The sequence below is a fragment of the Pezoporus wallicus genome, unplaced genomic scaffold (genome assembly GCF_028554395.1).
Source record: "Pezoporus wallicus isolate ANWC-B61680 ecotype Strahan unplaced genomic scaffold, APGP_CSIRO_Pwel_v1 contig_5231, whole genome shotgun sequence".
NCBI lineage: Eukaryota > Metazoa > Chordata > Aves > Psittaciformes > Psittacidae > Pezoporus > Pezoporus wallicus.
This window is the reverse complement of record NW_026635973.1, coordinates 1,430,072-1,449,094: the sequence shown is the minus strand read 5'-3', so window position 1 is coordinate 1,449,094 and position 19,023 is coordinate 1,430,072. Positions and strand designations below refer to the sequence as shown.

General features: G+C 43.4%; 1 protein-coding gene across 3 annotated transcripts in view; it reads left to right on the top strand.

Moving 5' to 3' along the window:
• The window catches only part of CAPN8 (calpain 8), a 30,083-nt gene extending 15,034 nt beyond the window's left edge, over positions 1-15,049 (top strand). The window contains exons 8-20 of one of the 3 annotated variants that reach the window (XM_057398804.1): positions 742-816; positions 1,809-1,969; positions 2,662-2,837; positions 6,500-6,711; positions 7,355-7,391; positions 8,065-8,130; positions 9,055-9,112; positions 9,683-9,747; positions 10,913-10,981; positions 12,280-12,358; positions 13,266-13,382; positions 13,996-14,054; positions 14,938-15,049. In XM_057398804.1, the coding sequence (XP_057254787.1) occupies positions 742-816; positions 1,809-1,969; positions 2,662-2,837; positions 6,500-6,711; positions 7,355-7,391; positions 8,065-8,130; positions 9,055-9,112; positions 9,683-9,747; positions 10,913-10,981; positions 12,280-12,358; positions 13,266-13,382; positions 13,996-14,054; positions 14,938-14,961 (1,198 nt within the window). In that variant the 3' untranslated portion in view covers positions 14,962-15,049. Of the gene's footprint in view, positions 1-741; positions 817-1,808; positions 1,970-2,661; positions 2,838-6,499; positions 6,712-7,354; positions 7,392-8,064; positions 8,131-9,054; positions 9,113-9,682; positions 9,748-10,912; positions 10,982-12,279; positions 12,359-13,265; positions 13,383-13,995; positions 14,055-14,937 lie in introns of those variants that run through there. The other 2 variants (XM_057398805.1, XM_057398806.1) reach the window with 2 other exon arrangements.
• Positions 15,050-19,023: the final 3,974 nt, after the last annotated feature.

The following is a 19,023-nucleotide window of genomic DNA, read 5'->3' as shown; positions in this document are numbered from 1 at the left end:
TTTTTTCATGCAGCACTTGGAGATTCCACTTTCCTCTCCTGACTGACTGACTGCAGTCCTGGTGCTGATGTTGTATCACACTTAAGGACAGAAACAGAGATAAACATTACAATTATTCTTACCTTTACCAGAGCTGCTTTGCTCAGCCCCAAGTTAAGATGCCTCAGGCATGCATGCATGCCATATCCTGATTTTATTAGGCCTGTTTTATCATGGCACAGCTCTGCTGAGGCAGGTACAGAACTGCATGGATGCATGGGAGCAGATCAGAGCAGAATCCAGCTTTTGCTGCACTTGAACATCAGGATGGGAAATGAGCAGTGATGTTTTCTGCTGTGCTAATTCCACTGTTTTGCTTTCTTCTTTTTGTGGCTCCAGCAGCAGAGCTTCTATCATTTCCCTAGGGAGACTCTCAGGCATCCCAATAGATCTTACAGTGGAGAAGCTCTGCCTGACTTTCAGGCTGCATGTTATCTAATCCAGCCAGTCTGAAATATTTGTACATTCTGGCTCCTGGCAGTGATGATTCAGCTTAAGGCTTATTTGCTGCATATATGGTTGCAATGTGATTCCAGCTGCAGATAGTCAGGTTGCGGTGTGTACTAACATTGAGAGGGGCAGAAGGTCTAGTTGCTGAAGAAATACATACTCCTTGGTCAGCTGTAACCAAAGAGAGAGCCTAACCCTCTGATCTTGTTGTAGAATGAAACACAACAGCTTGCTTTTGTGTTTTGTCTGCAGTGCTCCTGAATGGAATTACATTGATCCGAAACAAAAACAAGCTCTGGATAAGCAAGTAGATGATGGAGAGTTTTGGTGAGAACTGTTTATTTAGATTAACCTTTTGGGCATTGTGCATGCATGTGTGCTCTTTAAGCAGTCCTTTCAGTTGGGTGGAGAGAAACTGCCAGCACCAAGTGGGTTAATAATGACATGCATGCATTGTTAGACTCGTGTTTATCTTCCTTCCCACTCAAATATTACCTTTTATTAGAGCTTGCATAATTCAGTGCTTATACAAAATATAGAGACCAGATGGTAATAAAATTAATGAGGTGGCAAAAATGAACCTCAGCTGCTCTACATTTTGAAGTTTATTTTTTTGCCTAAATGCTACACACTAATGAAAAGGTTTAGAGTACCAGCTTGGGAAGAGTCTGTTTACCCAGACCTAATGGAAAGCCCATCCCACTTAGTTGATTATATGGATCAGTACTGAGCTCATGTCACTCTGTCCTAGACTGGGAAGATAAACGGCCACCATCTTGTAGTGCAATCAGCTATACGGACCATAAGGCACTGAGAAATGAGAATAGACCTCTGCTTGCGGCATGAAGTGATCAATGACTGTCACTCATGCAGACGTACTAGGAACGCTAAAAATAAACATCAAACCATAGGATTAAAGCACAACACCAGACTGAAACTGTTCTTCTACAGTGTGACACTTTCATAAGGGCCAATTTTTGCTCTTGTTAAATGGCACCTCCATGCACATTTTCCCCACTAGTTTTAGTAAATGAAGCATGATCATAAGGGATTGCCCACTGCTGGTGATGACAGAAAATGGTATGACTGAGCCCCGTACGTGTAACAGCCATTGACAACTGTCTCCAGGACACACAGCTCATTAAAGGAGCAGGAAGTTTGTCTCCCAAAAGCCAGTTCCAAGATTCAGAGTTCAATTAAATGTGGCTTTGGGCAGCTCTGTAGTACTGATGTTTGCTGCCCTGTTGGGAGAGCCATCCATTTGCAGTTGCCTTGACTGTTGAGGCTGATGGACTAACCCCAGTCTTTTTGTGTGCCAGGATGGCGTTTTCAGATTTTCAAAGGCAGTTCACCCGGCTTGAGATCTGCAACTTGACTCCTGACACTCTGACAAGCAACGAGGTCAATAGATGGGACCTGACCCTGTTTAATGGGCAGTGGAGACGGGGTTCAACTGCTGGGGGCTGCCAGAACTACCAAGGTGGAGACCCAGCTAAGTGGTGAAAATACCAACCAAAACACTAAAAAAAAATACATGCTTGTAAACTGGAAGGGGCTTCGATGGGAAGGGCTTGGAGGTGCAGCCCTTTCTGTGTGGTTTAGACTGTAAGCAAAAGCTTGGCAGTTTAAATGAAGATCTAATTCACACTTATTTCCTCATGAGGGATTACCAACACTCTAAGCAGTTAATTCATGGCTGTGTTCTTTTCTTTTTTCTCTGTCTGCTTTTCCTGCTTACGTGGCTTTTGCTGCTGACTGGAGCAATCCCCCAAAGGGCTGGGCAGGCCAGGAAGTGTCACAGTTCAGTGGCAGTGTTGTTTTCCATTCATTCTCAGGTTAGATCTCTGGAGGAGAGGCTGTCTGGCTTTTGATTCTCTTGCAATAATAACAGCCTTGGCCAAGGATGTTTCCTAGAGATAAATGACTGTCTGGAATTAATGATATCAACTCCTCCCTGTTGGTTATTAGTCCCCAGAAAATACCTTGGTGCTTTGATTTGTCACGGCTCAAACTGATATTCAGCAAAACCCCATATAACCTAATGGAAAAGACTGGGAAAACTCCAAGCAAAAGTCCTTCCAAAGAGATATTCTCTATAACCCTAGTGACAGCTATCTTGGCCACAATGACATCAAAATCTTCTTCTTTATGTCTCACCTTGGGTATTCTTAGCAACATACTGGACCAATCCCCAGTTTAAAATCCGGTTGGAAGAACCAGATGATGACCATGAAGGAAGTCTGAATGAGCCATGCTGTACCATACTGGTAGGCTTGATGCAGAAGTACCGCAGGAGACAGAAGAAGATGGGAGAAGCTCTGCTTAGTATTGGTTATTCACTCTATGAGGTAAAGTTTGTTCCTGCTTGAAGGCTTTAGTCCCTGTTCAGTTATGCAGGAAAAAAATTAGCACTGTGCTACATCTTGACACTCAGCACTACACTTCAATAAAACTGGGTTTTGCAAGATGATTCAAATCCTCTCATTTCTTCCTGACCCATATAATATGGGAAGATTCAGATAAATTTAGGCTCAATTTTTGTCCCACTTTAACAGGAGAGCAGTGTAAAACTGGAGGCAGTAATTTAGCAACAGTCTCATTGAAAGCCTTCTCTTACAAAATCTGAATGGGGGCAGGCTCAGGGTGCCTGGCAATTCCAGATAAATGTTTCTGATTACAGCCTATGGTTACTGCTCAGTAGTCACTTTCTTTTTTCTTCTTATTTTCCCCTCGTATTTAAAAACTGTTTTCATTCATTGTCTCCCATGGTATTGTTCTGGTTCAGTATTTTTTTTCCCTTCTTTCTGGCAAAAGAGGGTTTTTTTTTGATTGTTCCAGTGTTGCTTCTATCTCTAAAAATATAATGGAGGGAAAATCTACAATATCACCTCTAATTTCTGTGATGTGAGAGGAGAGTAGAAAATACAAAAATTTCCAACCAGTAGTATCATTCCCAATATCGTGTCTGGAGACAAGCAATTAAATGTTGTATAGATTCTTACTGGATGAAGATCATTAACCAGCACAGGTGGGAGCAGATGGGAATGGCTGGCTTTTGCTAATATATCTTGTGCAGCATGGTTCAAAACTAAGAAAGGTTTTCCCTAGTGCCTAAGTGTCTGCATACACAAATGGTTCTCACTGAGCACATTTCTGAGTTGCCATCTGTGTGGTACCAACCAGCCCGGCCAATTGGCATCCTGAATTTACACATTTAGGATGTTTGTCTGCTCATATCACTGAGTACAACCCTGGAGAAGTTAGCAGAGCTTTTTTGCTTTACATCTATTTCATCCCATCTGCCTCCTCTGTGAATAGCAGGGTAGACTTGGTGACTCTTAGCAAGATAAAGACTTCCTTTTGAAAGACATTGCTGAAAAGTTGTCTCATCTAGACATCCAGCTATGATCCATGTTACTTCGGCCATGCACTGTCGTAGATTTACATCATTGCAGCTGATGCTGTGGCTGAGGAGGCCCAGTTAGGACAGCATCATGGTGACCTAAAGCAGATCTCTGCAAGGGAAGGTGAAGAGATGAAAAGATGTTTAAGTCCACCTGCCCTTCCTTATGCTGTAAGTCAAACAGCTCAAACTGCCTACTGACAATAACTGTGTGTCCTTCACCGAGCTCCTGGCCTTCTAGTATGCTAATTTTAAGGAACAAGACCTGAGGTTTTCAGGAGCCATCTCAGGCTCCACAATGATTGTATGGGTGATATTTTCAAAAGATGTTTTGGGACTTGGGACAATTCTCTCTTTGGCTCTCACTGGAGTCTGTGCTTTCAGGACAACCAGTTGGTTTTGGAAAAGCTACCTTGCATTCATAGGTAAATTAACACAGCAGTGCAGTTAGTTTAGGAAGGGCCAAATAATGAAATTTGTTATTTGTTGTAATTGCCTTACAACAATCTCCTTACCCTCAGGTTAATTGCTAGTGGTGCTGGCCTTCTATTTTCATCATATTGCAGTAACAGTAGACTTTAGATTCCAGGTGTGTAGTGATAAATCCTCAGTTTGCTTTTGGTTAGCAAAGTGGGGCTAACTTGTTGACCTTCCTGACTGAACATTTAAAGGCTTACCCAAATACTTCCAACCAATAGTACCGTTGATACCACCATACTGGGAGTAAAGCAACTAAACGTATAGATTCCTCTAGATGAAGATCCTCTTTTTCCTTTGGAACAGCTGTTGCACAAGCTAGAACTACATGTATAACTGATACTGCAATATGTGGTTGTAAATGAAAATGATAAAAAAAGTGTCTGAAGGAGGCTTTATCTGTGCTTTTTGTTTAGTTGGTTTGTTTGGTTTTTTTTTACCCTAATGACAGATGCAGGTATGTAGCAGCCCTTTAACATTGGTTCTTTCTCTTGCTTTCAGATTCCTCACGAGGTACGTAATCTCTGCTGAAGATTTCTACAATCCAGATGGACACCTCCTGTTGCACTGGAGAATTTAGCTACCAGGAAGACTTTGTTCTTGGCTCACTGGACCAGTATCTCAAGTTCTAAATAACTATTTCCAAGGCACAAGGCTTTATTTACAGATATCTGAGTCGCAGCCTTGACTTCATTTATACTCTTTGAAATCTGGCTTCCACTGAGCTTGTGTAACAGAAGTCAGAATTCACCTATGTAGTACAGGTGAAGGCAGAACAGAATCTGCATTTTAAAACTGAGAAAACATAGCTAATGTTGTTTAGAAGAATTCCAAACTCTGTGATAGCGAACAAACCCCACTCAACCTTCTCTAATCCTCCCAGATGTCAATACTGAGGTAAAGAGACTTTTCATTCCAGAAGAGACCCCAGGGGTGTCTGACAGTAATAATAGCCTATACTCATTACTGAGGTCCAGCAGCCTGTGCTGCCAAATTTTCTTGGCTTTTCAGACATTTTCTTCTCTCTCAGTAAATGAATGTGTATTCATCTAGCAATTAACTGTGTTCTTTTAACAGCCTTGCAGATGCAGAGGGAAAATGAACTTTATATAATGGAAGAGATATGGATCTGCCTTCTTAATCTTTGCAGTCTCACTTAGCTTAAGATTGAGTGAGGAGAAAGGATGGGGCTGTTGAATAAATACCAAATCCAATCTTATCTTCAGAAAAAATTGGAAAAAAAACCCAAACATATTTTTCTACAGTTTACAGCAGAAAAACGGAATGATTATAAAATGATTGGTAACATCTTTGTATGCTTTGATCTTAGGCAGCCTGAAAACCCTACCCGTATGCAATATTCCCCACCCATTGTCAACCACACAGCACTTTTTGTGGATCACTGAATCACACTCTTTGAAAGACATCCGTGTGGAGAAAAAGTCATGAATAGGAGGTTTATAGCAGAGATGTTATTCTTACACTGCGGTTTCTTCTTACATCAGTGTTTTGTTTTATGAGCTACTCAGTGTTTCACTTGCTTAAGAATATATTGGTATTAATGAAAAGTTAAGCACTATTTTCTGCATAATCCAAACGAATATCCTTAGTATTCCTTATAGAAGTTGGGTAAATCATCTCGTGGCCCCAAAAGTCTCATCCTTGTGACTACTGCTTTGTCCTGTTTACTGTTTTTTCTGTCTGTTAAAGAAATCAGAGATGACAACTCCTGTGTAATTAAGAGATTTATCCCATGCCATAAATTGCTCAAAAATACCCTGCAATTTAAATTTGTGCACTAGCAGCCTGTGAAAGCAAAAACTGCTCAATACATGGACAGCTTGAGTATGGTTTGACCAGATATGAGGATACATTATGGTCTTTTTATTTATTTTGTATTACAGTTTGTGAAGAGGCATATGAAAAAATAATCTTTATAGAGAAAGATCTTTACCTCTTCTAATCACCTGCCTGTTTCCTATAACAGAACCCTGGTGGTTATCTTTTATGCCGTCACTTGCGAATTTATTATTTTATGCTAAGGAATTTAAAGCAGTGAAATTGAAGGAGGGTCTCTGGCTTACCAGTGAATTGTCAAATAGTTTCTAACAAACACACATTTCCCAACAGCTGGAAAACCACACAGACATTCATATGAACCGTGCTTTCTTCGCACGGAACCAACCGGTAGCCCGCTCTGATCCTTACATCAACCTGCGTGAAGTCTCGAGCCGCATGAAGCTGCCCCGGGGCGAGTACCTCATTGTGCCATCCACTTTTGAGCCTTACAAAAATGGAGAGTTCTGCCTGCGAGTGTTTTCTGAGAAGAAGGCTAAAACACAGTGCGTACCTTCTCTGTAAAGCCTCCTTTCCTGCTTGCAGGGCACGTAAAGGAGAAGGTCAGGTGTTGCACCCACATCCTGTGCTCTATCTTTTCTCTTTACCAGCAAAATAAGCCCATCTAGAATAGTTAGAATCATAGAATACTTAGGGTTGGAAAGGACCTTAAGATCCTCCAGTTCCAGCCCCCCTGCCATGGGCAAGGACAACTTCTAGGACCTATTTTCTCATATAGTCTACCATACATGTGCACACCCATGGTAGAGAGTCATAGCTCTTAAGGTGGCCTCCCACCAAGCACTCAAGTGGTAACTAGATCCCTCAGGTCTGTGACATAGGAGTTCCCACACTTAAAGGGTGCAGGATTTGGGAATAAGATGACGAGGAGGTGGTTTTAAGAAGGGTTTTATCAACAGCAGCCACTGAATGAAAAACCTGGGGTCTGGATACAAGAACAAGAAGGCTGGATTTCTCAAGGAAAATATCTTCAAAGAGATGGGACAGACAGAATTGGAGAACTTTGGAGGCAGGAAACCTGTGCGTTCGTTAACAGCTTATATTAAACCCAGCTTCTTTTGCTAACTATTTTAAAGGCAAATGGCAGAATTATCATTTCTGGTTGTTTTCTTTCCCCTTTTTCCTTAGGATAATAGGTGATGTGGTGTCTGCAAAACCATACGAGGTAAATGTCTTAACTGGGAGGACCATTTTTGATTTGTCTTATCAGACTTCTCCTTCATAATGCGGGGGCAAAACAGGGGCAAGGTTTTAATTTCTCCCTGACCTGGGATCACAGTATGTGTTCGTGCTCAGGAAAAATATTTTTTGGGATATTTATTCATGTGACATATTTATGGGGATTCTTTACATATCTCCATGTCTTAGTTTCATGTGCATTTTCACGTACCTGGGACCTTGGGGCACAGCAACTGGACCCTTGTAGGCTGGGCTGGAACACATTAAATTGCTCTTCCATCTAGCACAAGTAGGAGGAGGCAGTGGGGGCACAGAATGGTCCTATCCATAGAAACAAATAGTCTTCCTGAAATCGCAAAAGCAGACTGCCAAGGAGCTGCTGAACTGCTTTGGCCAGAGGCAGCAGCATTTTCACTGCTGCTATTTCATAAAACTGGCTTGGTAGCAGAAGAAAACTTTTACATCAGTCTCAGAAAGTATTTACTCCCAGATGAAGCCAGCCCCTGGCTGACTGTGATTTAAGCAGTGCCTCTGTTGCTGCAGAGCAAGTGCTCATTTTCCTTTGCTGTAAATAGTCCCCTGTAAAGCTGCTTTACGATATTCACAGCTGGCTTTCCAGAACCTTGTAAACCACACTCTTGGTCATCTCTTTCCTCTAGCCTCATGTTGATAACAAAGATACAGATGATGAGTTCAAGGCTCTGTTTCAAAAGCTCTCTGGAGAGGTAAGTGGATTAAAGTGAAAGAAAAAGATTGGGACCTCTCTGTTAAAATTATGCAAATATTTGACTTACTGATTCCTTTTTCTGCCTGCTCTCCAGAAAATCAAGCAGTTCTCTCTTTTTATTACGTCACAACTTCAGTTCCATTTCTTTTTCAATAGAGCAGTTTTACTACAATGTTCTTCTTATTGGTGCAGAATGGGATTTGCTCCCTCGGTAATGCAGGGCATGGGATAACTTTGAAAATAAGGGTGATAGGAGTGAGGACTGTGGAAATACTGTCCCAGGGTGAAATAAGTTACCTGTGGAGTTACTGTATAATTCTGACAATGACCTCGTTGGCCAATTCCTTCCTTTTTGTTTAGAAGCCCCGCGCATTGGGAAACTGTTGGCTGAACTTCCTCTCTGTTTATTGTATTTGACAAACAATACCTACGAAGCCCTGTTGCACTACCCTGTGGCTGTCACGTCAGATTTCCTCTTAACGAACAGGTGGCCACTGGCACTGGAGAGGGAAAACATCTTCTTAGTTCGAAAGGCCTTTTCGAGTTTTGAGAGGGCAGTTTCAGTATTGTTTGATTGGTAGTTCCTATAAGCCTGGAAAATCTCAAATCTCAAATGATTTCTCAAACAAGGAAAACTACAGTCACCCAATTCAGTCAAACCTGTTATAAAATTAACATTTACTGGGTCATGGCACCTAACAAAACACTTACTTTCCATTTGAAAGTGTAGGAAATAGAGTTTCTAAGGATCTCCTCCATGGAATGTATGATGGTCAATGTGAACTATCACAAAACATTAAAGGTTTACCTGCCTTAGATACAGAAGGAAAATGGTCTCTGGCTGTCTGACAGCAAATGAATATAGCTTGTTTCAAAAGTTGTTTTGTATTAACACTTCAAGTATGTTTTCTTTTCTGTCCAGGACTGTGAAGTGACTGCAATTGAACTTAAGACTATCCTAAACCAGGTTTTGGCGAAAAGTAAGTAATGTTATATAGTTCCCATTGAATAGAGCTGAGAAGCACATGCTGAAATAGCAAGGCATAAAGTGGCTCTTTGGTCAGTGAACCTCTGTTCTTGGGTCCATCAGCACATGAATTGGACCTGTGCTAACAAAACCCAGCTCTATCAGCTAAGGGGAATGAAAAGCTGAGTTTGTGTCTGAGCTCAGTGTCTCCTGCGTTGTTGAACGTCTAATATGGGGGTAAAAAATATCACCTGGTGCTCCCATTCCAAGCCAGCTGATCTCCTGCAGAGGCGCTATATTCCCTGTATCTTCTTGGGACGACAACCATGGGAAGGTATCATTATGCTGCTGCATAATTTCTGTGGGCAAATAGGGGCTTACCACCCCCAAACCCAATATCATCCCCTTGCCCCTCTGCCAAAAAAGCCATGTTAAATCAGCTGAAGGAAAATAGTGGAAGAAATGGCAGAGCATTCACTTTGATTATAAGATTTTCAGAAGACTGACATTTCCAGGATTGTCTGCAGGAAAATATTTGTCCAAAAGTATTCCTGACTTGGATTTTTGCTTCCTTCTTGTACAGGAAAGGATATTAAAAGTGATGGATTCAACATTAACACTTGCAGAGAGATGATCAGCCTTTTAGATGTATCCTTTGAATATCAGTTCGTCACCTTTAAAGTCTCTGGATCTCATTGCAAAACTTCCTGACAAGATGGGCTAAGTTTACATTTCCATTGTCCAGGCACATGGTTGGAGGCATAAAATTCAGTCAAGCAGCTCTATCGACTCAGAGTGGCAGAAACCTGAACCACGTAATCATGAGCTGCTTCTCTCACCTGCTCTGCACCTCTCATTGCTTAAACCTTTTCCCTAAAAGTAGCAGGGGAAGAAGCAGGGACCTTTTGCCTGGATGCATCTGTGCAGTTTCAGATGCATACACAGTGTGCTTGGCAGGAGGCAGGTTTTAAGTACAACCTCAACCTCTAAGCCAGGTACTGCTTATAGAGCACAGAGCTCAAAGCAGCAGAGACAGGCTGGAGAGCCTCTTCAAAGAGGGGAAGTCTACAAGTACATGCTGTGCCTCTCTTCGTTCTGCATAGCTTGTAGGACACATGGCAGCTAATACAGTTTGCATAGCCAAAGGAAAAGGAGAGGTCAGCACATGTGCCCAATACTCCCTTGATGTGCTGGGAAGGTAGCCAGTGTACTGGGAGGGTCAAGAACCATGCTGCAATTCTGTTGTTGGCCTCATGGTCATGTTGAGGTCAGCAGTGGATCTTGTGGATCACTCTCTGTTAGAAGTGAGGCCTTTGCCCTGCACTCCAGTCTCCCAAAACCACCAGGGCCACTCAGCATCATGGGGGCCAACTCCCTCTTTCTGAATAATTCTCCATAGGAAGAAATATTCAAGATCCTAAAGGACATGGGGGAAGACTCTGTAGCCTACTATTGCCTCTCTCTGTTCACTGCCTCTGGTTTCTGACACTTTGCTGAGAGGCCAGTCCTCTTTTTCCCTAAGGATTCTAATCTGCTGTTAACTGTGCAAAATGCAAGTGGATCTCATCATGCTTATATATTTAGCAATCCCATATATCATTCCTTGAGAGTGCAGATAGCCTAGAAATTCTTGGCATGCCTTTAGCTAAGCAAATGTAAAGCTGTAGGAGTGTCTGTGTGAGATGGAGATGCATTCCAGATGAGAACTAATGGCATTAAGATGACACTGTGACGCATGATTTACTTTTATCGGTTAGTTTTGCTAAGGATAGAGGAATCCTGAATTTGTGAACCATGCCTTAACATGGCCCAGACCAATGGGACTGGCACCCTGGGACTTGTAGAGTTCAAGACACTTTGGATGAAGATTCAAAAGTACTTGGTAATAATATTTCTGACTGTCTCCCCTTCCTTCTCAGATCTGAAGTACAGATCCAGAACTGAGATAGGGTTAAGCCACCACAGGCAGATGTACTTGGAAGCCTTCCTTCTCATGGCTGGAGTTTGTTCCAGGGCTCAGAAACACTCCTGATTTAAAAGGGCATGAGCAGGTCCTCTTTCACCTTGGCCCCACCGCACTCAGTAATTTGTAATACCTTATGGAAAGCCAGATTAACCCTCTTTCATTGCTGGCAAAGACAGTTCTCTTGGCTGCCTGCTGTATTAAAGCTCATATGAACATATTTCTGCTGTTGCAGTATGTTACGTTGCCAGCTGAGCCCCAGCAAACACAAGAAACACAATTTTTAGGACCTACAAGAACCTGGCTTTGTATTTTTAAGGTTTTTAAAGTGCTGAATTAGTTTTCTGGCAGAGGATTTAAAATCCAAGAAGTTCACCCAGAATCAAGCAGTCTGAAGGAAGGTCAAGTTTGGACCTGCTTTCTTTGACAACATGCCTTTCAGGCAAGACTGCTGCTACTGTTCTTGATTCAGGTCAGCACAGAATGTCTGTCCTGGAGGTTCATGAAGGAATGATGGGCTCATGAAGCGCCATATGGATTCTGGGGCTGGTATCAGCAGAGCAAGCCCTGAGAACCGAATCTAGTCTGAGCTGTAGGTCTGTGTGGCATCTAATTCTGGGTAATAAACCTGCTGGCAGTAGGAAGCATCTGTCATCATGTCTGAAATACTAAGCAAAATGGACTCTGTCTGTGGCAGTGTTTGCCAAATGATAGAATATTTTCCTCAATGGCCTGTCTGCCACCATGTAACGTGGAGGCAGGCAGGCTGGCTGCCAGCCCTTGGGAATGTGTTTCCCGGTCTGCCTTGCTTGCCAGCAACTACTTGAAGCATCCCAGGGGCTCATTAATGTTTCAGAGAGTAGGAGCTTGGGCTGGTAGGGGCAGCCCCTGTCCCAGCCATCAGAATCCGGAGGCACAGCAGAGTGATGGTGTGGGCACAGCAGAGGTAGGTATGATTGTCCTGGTGTTAATCTAGCTACATGAACAGGGAGGATGGCAGGGCACAGGCTGCAGGATGGACTAATAAACCAAGGTTAAAGCCTGGAGTAGCCCTGATTGTTTCAGTCTGGCTGCTAAACCCTTGTGAGCCTGTGCTACCATGTCTTCACTGCTGCTGTTATGCAGCTATGAAAGCCAAAGCCTGCCTGACTGTGCATTGCTGTGGAGGCACACGCTGAAAAGCTGTCTCCTCATTCCCACATTCCCCTCTGCTGCAGGAAATCTATAAGAGAGTGGACAGTGACTACTCTGGCACCATAGACTCCCACGAGATGCGAAATGCCCTCAGAGAGGCAGGTGAGTACACTGCTCGGAGACACCACTGGATCATCAAATATTGGAAGAATGTGAAGGTTTTTAGAGGCTCAGTTTCCTTCTCATCTCCTAGATCACAGAATTGCCAGTGCCATTCTCCGTTCCTGACAGTCACATAAAGCTATGTCCTTTTGCTTTTATATACATCAAAACCCATCCTCTGTTCTCCATTATGAGCCACTGATATTTTTGTCCATGCTGTGACCACTGCTTATCCATCTGATTATTACTTGTTCCATTTTTGGCCTCATTATTTCCTAATCTAATTGTCGTCTTTCAGAGCTATGTCCAAATCCTCTCTTCCCTTCTTTTCCTCCCACCACCTTTCTCTACACTCGAGAAGGTGCAAGCCTGATCAAGGCATGCCCCAACAATATCCTGTCTGATGTTTGCTATTCACTTTTGGAGCAGTGCTTGCCAACTCAGGGGCATCTACAGGAGCACTGTTTTTTAAATCTGTCATGTGTTCAGTGGAGTTTATGTGAATGATCCAGAGACAGAAATAGCATTAATATGGGCCTGAATGGAGCCCAACGTGTCATGTGAGCAGTAGGCTTTACTGCAATTATTGCTATTCAGCTGCAGCGCCAAGACACACTAATTAGGGGTTTATCTGGGGAACATAGGACTGCTTATGCTCTGAAACAATGTGAAATATGCAGCCTGAAAAAATGCTGTGGGAGAACTTTATGCCTCTCTTCACCCAGCACAATGGGCTTTGGAAACGACCCACAGCAGAGGTAGGTGATGGAGTTCAACAAAGATTTGAGGAGGAGTCCTGTCCTTCACCCAGGTCTGCCTGCAGCTGCAGCAGCCCGTGGATCAGTCACATCAAAGACAGCAGATTAACCTGCTGTGTCAGTGATGCATGTGCTTCCTATGCCTTCAGGTTTCATGCTCAACGATCAGATGCAGCATAGCATTGTCATCCGCTATGCCTGCAGCAAGCTGTCCATTGACTTCGATGGCTTCGTGGCCTGTATGATCCGCTTGGAGACCCTGTTCAGTAAGTGCCTCCATTCACCAGGCATGGGGAATTCCTGTAAACTTTGGGGTTTCATTAAGTGTTTGGTGTCTTTTAACTGTGAATGTAGCAAATTTCATGGCAATTTGAGTGTGCCAGCAAAATTGTGTCTGTCAGAGCAAGCAGAAGAGAAAAAGCAAAAGTCTTTCTGTCTGAATGACCATGGAGAGCAGAGGGACATGATTTCATAACCGACCGTGCTCTTCTTTACAGTCATCTGCACTTCTTGGTCAGTGTTCTGGTCCCCAGGTTGCCCCAGCTCCAGTAAATGGTACCATTTATCATTTATAGTCCTTACTCAGACCTGATTTACAGGTTTGTCCCCAGATCATACCAGATGCTACTGCATCAGATTTTGCAGTTGTCCTGCTGCCAACTCCTAGTTTGGGGCTGTAGATCTATTCTGCCGCATGAAGTGGCTTAGAAATTACTTGTAAGAGGAAAGAAAAACAGCTGTAGTTTTATCTTACAGAACCAGTCTAGATTTTTAGTAGATCGTGGCAAAAAGCCAGATCTCTACATTTTGTCAGTATTTCTCTACGTGCCAAATTCTGTAGTTTATATCCTATTTTTTTCTCCATCTTCTGCTTTTCAGAAGTGTTTCATCTTCTGGACAAAAAGAAGAGTGGAGTCATACAACTCTCTCTGGCTGAGGTAAGGCCGGTTAGATTGAAATACTGTCTGGGTAAGCTACAGCGATGGACCACACTAAAACACATTTATTTAAAATCACTATTATAAGTGGTAAACTCAATAGGGATTGAGAGGGGAAGTTTGTTTATGTGTAAAGGTTCTTCAGCTCTGAAGGCCTGTCTGAATCAGGAGAATGAGCATTTACCTTACAGGAGCAAAGAAGTAAAGTACATTTAAAATGCCTGAGGTTGCTTGAGAAGATGCTTACACAGTGTGTTTCACGATCTACTTTTAGAGGGAAGTTCTTCAGAAAACACACAGCAGGGGACTGTTCATTTTTGGCAGAGAATGTACCTGCCAGAATTAGAAGAGACCTTGAAAGGTATCAGGTCTTCTTTTCCCCACATTGTTTTTAATGCACATTTCTCCAGCTGAAGCTGTAATAAAAGCAATCAGCTTGAGTCTTGCCTTTGCAGAATACAAATATATCTGAGGAAATAGCTGGAAGGGGCCCCAAGAGGTCCATCCAATTAGTCCTCTCAGCTGAAGACTGGCTCAAAGGGAGGAGGATGGCTAGGAAGGCCTGTGACCTTCAGTCACAGCTAGTTTAAACCGAACCAAACTTGTACATGGCATATTCCAACCCTGGAATTTTTCAAAGGCCATGCAGTTTGCCCTGGAGGACTGCTCTTCCCTTGGAAGAGACACACTTGCAAAGTCTGGGGCTGATCCTGGCAATACATTTCCCCTAAGTTCCAGAGCAGATGGATCCTACGTGTATTGACAGATTACAACTCAGCTCCAGCCTTTCCCAGCTTGTTCTCCCAGAGCTGTGGCGAAGTGTGCCAGTGGCATCTTGTGGACCTTCCAGATGGTCTGACTCCTTGTTCTGTTTCTCCTTCAGTGGCTGTGCTGCACACTGGTTTGAACCACGGTCAATGAATACAGCAGAGACTTCTGAGGCTCTTCTGAACATGGAACCACTCATTTGGCTTCTCCTTGTTATGAAAAACAGAAACTGGTTTTTCTTACTGGCAAGTTATTTTAAACCCACTAGAAATGAAGTCTTCTGCCATCAGTTATAAAAGAAATGCATTCTTGAATGAAAAAAGATAAACAACTGAAACAAACCTGAGCCCAACCTGCTTTACTTTTCCTGCCCGAACATTATTTGTGTGTCATGCTGAAAAGTCACAGAATTTGACTTACCATAGGTAGGCCCAGGTGGCTTTGGTTTGACATCCGACTGTGCTTTGGAGTTCAGCAGTGTTCAGAATCCTGGATCTCCTCTGCCTGAAACATCCAGTGTGTTTCACAGAGAGAAACTCGTGCTCAGAGCATGGGTAAAATCTGTGTGGCTGCTCTGGCTACCTCCCTTCCCAGCCAACTGGGCACTTTGGTAATGCCAAGTGCCCACAGAAGCTGGAGGTGAGGGACTCACAGGCAAGCAATGAACTGCTGAGAGCACAGGGAAATTGGGCACAGGCACAGCCTTGAGGATGGATGGGGAATCAGGCAAACATGATGGAACTCCTCTGCATGTCTTGGCTCAGTTTTCAAGGGAGAGAATAGAGGATGGAAGGCCATAGGAAAGTTGCTGCTATTTCAGCTGTGATCTTCTCCTATGAGGGCTTGCCCATATGTGGATTTCAGCACTCAAAGATAGGTTTGGGAGTTTTAGGAGGTGAGTGGCTGGAGCTCAGAAGCTCATGAATGAAAGTGTGAGGGGAGAAAGGTAAAATGAGTATGTAGGGGGGTCTTGGAGCTTAAGGTTGTGAGGGACATGCTAATATGGATCGTGATTTAAAGAAAAAACTGAAGCTAATAGTCACTGGCTAACAGTGCTATGCCTTCCTAAGATCATGGAAAACCTTTGACCCTTAAAAAAATCTCTCTGCATTTAATTTCACAGTATTGCAGTGTAACAGCATAGCAATGCAGGCAAGATAACCTAGCAATCCTCTAGCAATCAGAAAATAGTTCTGTAACTTGCAGTAATGATCTCACAAGACAACGTGGGTTTGACATTTCTCCTGGGAGCGGAAGGAGTGCAGGCAAAGATCTGTGTCCCCAAGGCAGATGTGGAGCCCATGCTTCATCCCTCTCTCTTTAGTGCTGTGTTTGAGAGGGGCCTTTCTCCGTGGCTGCTTGTTCTTCAGCTCTTTCTTTAGGCAGCAACAAAGCTGTTGTTTGGTTCCCATCTCTGAACACAGAAAGCCTCATGACAAACCCCAAGCCTCTGCTTGACATCTCCCAGCATTTCTTCTTGGTGCTGGCTACAGCTCTGTGACTAACAGGGGTGTATGACCTGCTTTGGTGTGTGGCACTGCCTCTCTGATGGACAATATTTGCTGCTCTCATTTGGAGGTCTACTAGAAATAGAGAAATAAATACTTCAGGTTGCAGTATAAAACCAATAGTGGGGGAATCATAGGCTTTCCCCTGCTGTCCCTGTGCATGTATCCCTAGTCATGACATGGCGTGCAGCTGTCTTATGTCGCCACCAGTTTCTCATGGTAGATATTTGCCTGCTGACCAAAAATAGACATCCACATACCTCCACCTGCCTGGAAGACAGACCTACATGGGGCAAAAGGAAGTTTCCAAACCTTGGTTAATTTCTAGTGGGTGCTCCGCCTGTTCAGTAAGATGAACATGTCCTTCCCTGCACTGTATCTTGAGTATGCAACATGCCTCCCTGCTAACCATGCAGCAGGGTGAGCTGACTGCTTGCAGCTTCAGATTTGCTTTCTGCTCACATGTGCTATTCATGAGTTCATTCCAATTATGATCACAGAGAGGCCTTTCTTCACAGGACTGGGAAGGCTCAAATGTAAGCAGAAATCCATTGCACTCTCCCTTTATATCAAGCAAGGTGCCCCACCACAATAATTCCTATAGTTATTGCAGTGACTTTCACCCTCCTATACAGGATGGGCAGAGTGCTGCACTCCATCTTCCTTTATCTTTGGGAAGCAGGCAACTCCAGAGGAGCCACCTCCTCTTTCATTTGTTCTTCAAGCGCAGCACTTGGCTATCAGGTCTTAGAGAACAACTGCTCAAAAAATAAGCCTTTCCATGGGACTGAATGCACTTCTTCTCACATGATGCATCTGCAAAAGATGATTAAGATCCACCTTATTTTCCTTCCTTGTGCTGCAAGCAGAGCAAATATCTGTGCACCTCAGTTCTCCCAGTTCTGATGGGGCTAAAACGCCTTTTGGTTAAAATGCCTGTAGCAGCTCCTGTGGAAGCAGTGGGGCACAATAGGCTGAGCCAGGGCTTGGCATTTGGACTCTGCATTCTTACACCCTTCATGCTGGCCATGCTTCATTTTTGGAGCAGTGAAACACCACAGCTCCCGTTAGATTTCAGTACCTCAGTTATGGGGAATTATAAAGCAGGCAAGTCACAAAGGTTCATGAATTTATGATACATTCCCTGTCACTATGAAAGCTGTGCTGCATGGCATTCTCAGCACTTTATTTAGAAAAGTGGGGCAAAAGAGATCCCCATGGAAACTCTGCAATGGCTCTTCAGTTCTTCCCTTTCTCTCTCCAATTTCCCATAGAAATATCTTCATTTGTGCTGCAGCCTCATGAACTGAGAACTTGAAATCTGTCCATTGCTCCTGTAAGATGTAATTCACATTAGACTGTGTTGAGAGTTTCAGATTCCTTGTACGCGAATTGTCTTGTGGTTGCCTATAGAGGAACTTTCTGTGGGTATAAACCCTGCCACATGAGCATCTGACACCAGTTTTGCACTAGAGTAAATGTCTGCATGAGGTGCAAGACAACCATGGGGATTTGGAATCCTGCCTACAAGCTAGCAGGATGAAAAGAATCAACCTCATACATGCAATTATCTGTCACCTGCTCATCCTCCCAGAATGGGAGATTTACAGAGGCATCTCTCCTTTCCATCACTACAGGCTAATGATCAGATCCATGGCTTACAAGTAAGCACAGAAGGAGCTGTCCTTTTCAAACTCCTTTTTGTTCTTCACTTCAGAAAGTCCTGTTTCACCTGACTCCACGTTATGTTTTAGTCCTTCATTTCCATACAGTTCAGACAACCTGGCAGGCCTGGAAGAACTGAGATACTGTGAGCGTGTTTTTCCTTTTCATGTTATTCAGGAAGCATCGAAAATTCCAGCCTGCTGTTGCTGTTATCCCAGCCTAAGCTTATAGACTGGAGATTCAAATAAAGTCCATAAAAACATGCGAGATTCTGGATGCGAAAGGAACCCAAATCCCAAAGCTTTTGAAGTTTCTCCACCACTAATGATGTCCCCAGCGATAGTTAATCTTAAAGTAGTGCCCTGCTACTGCCTGACAAGCTTGTTGCCATGGTGTCTGTCTCTCTCTGTATAACTGGCACATACAGCATAAAATCCTCTCTTTCTTTAATGGAGCAAATTACCTCACATGTTACTGTTGGCCCCTCATTAGCTCCTTCCTCTGTCTTTGAGATCTTCGATGCAGCTCCCACCTGAAGTGTAGGTCCCCATCAGCTCAGCTTCATCTGCCGGTGCAGATGGGAGGGCTGGTGTGGTTCTTGGGGAGGGTTGTGTTGGAAGGGAAAGGGTGTGAAGAGGAAAATAATCAGTAGGAATGGATCTGGGAGAGGGACTAAAGAAGCATCTGAACAAATGCTGGGATAACAGCCAGGCAGAAGACGAATGAATCAGCTTTTCATCCGTGCAGGATTTGAACAATGTCAGGAACTGGGGAAAACAAGTTCTTCTTTGACTCCTGCTGCTAGCAAGGATGAAAGCATGTGCACTCTCTTCATAATACACAGGTCTGACTTAGAAAAACAAATCCTCTTCTCTTGTTTGGAAAACTCTGTAAAATATTGCTGGTTTTGTCCATTTGCTCACCTCTAAACTGTAAAAACTACATTGTTGGCTCAAGGGGTGATTAATGCACTTTTTCTAACTCACCTCTTATTAATTCAACCCTCTTCCCCCTCAAGCCAGTGATGT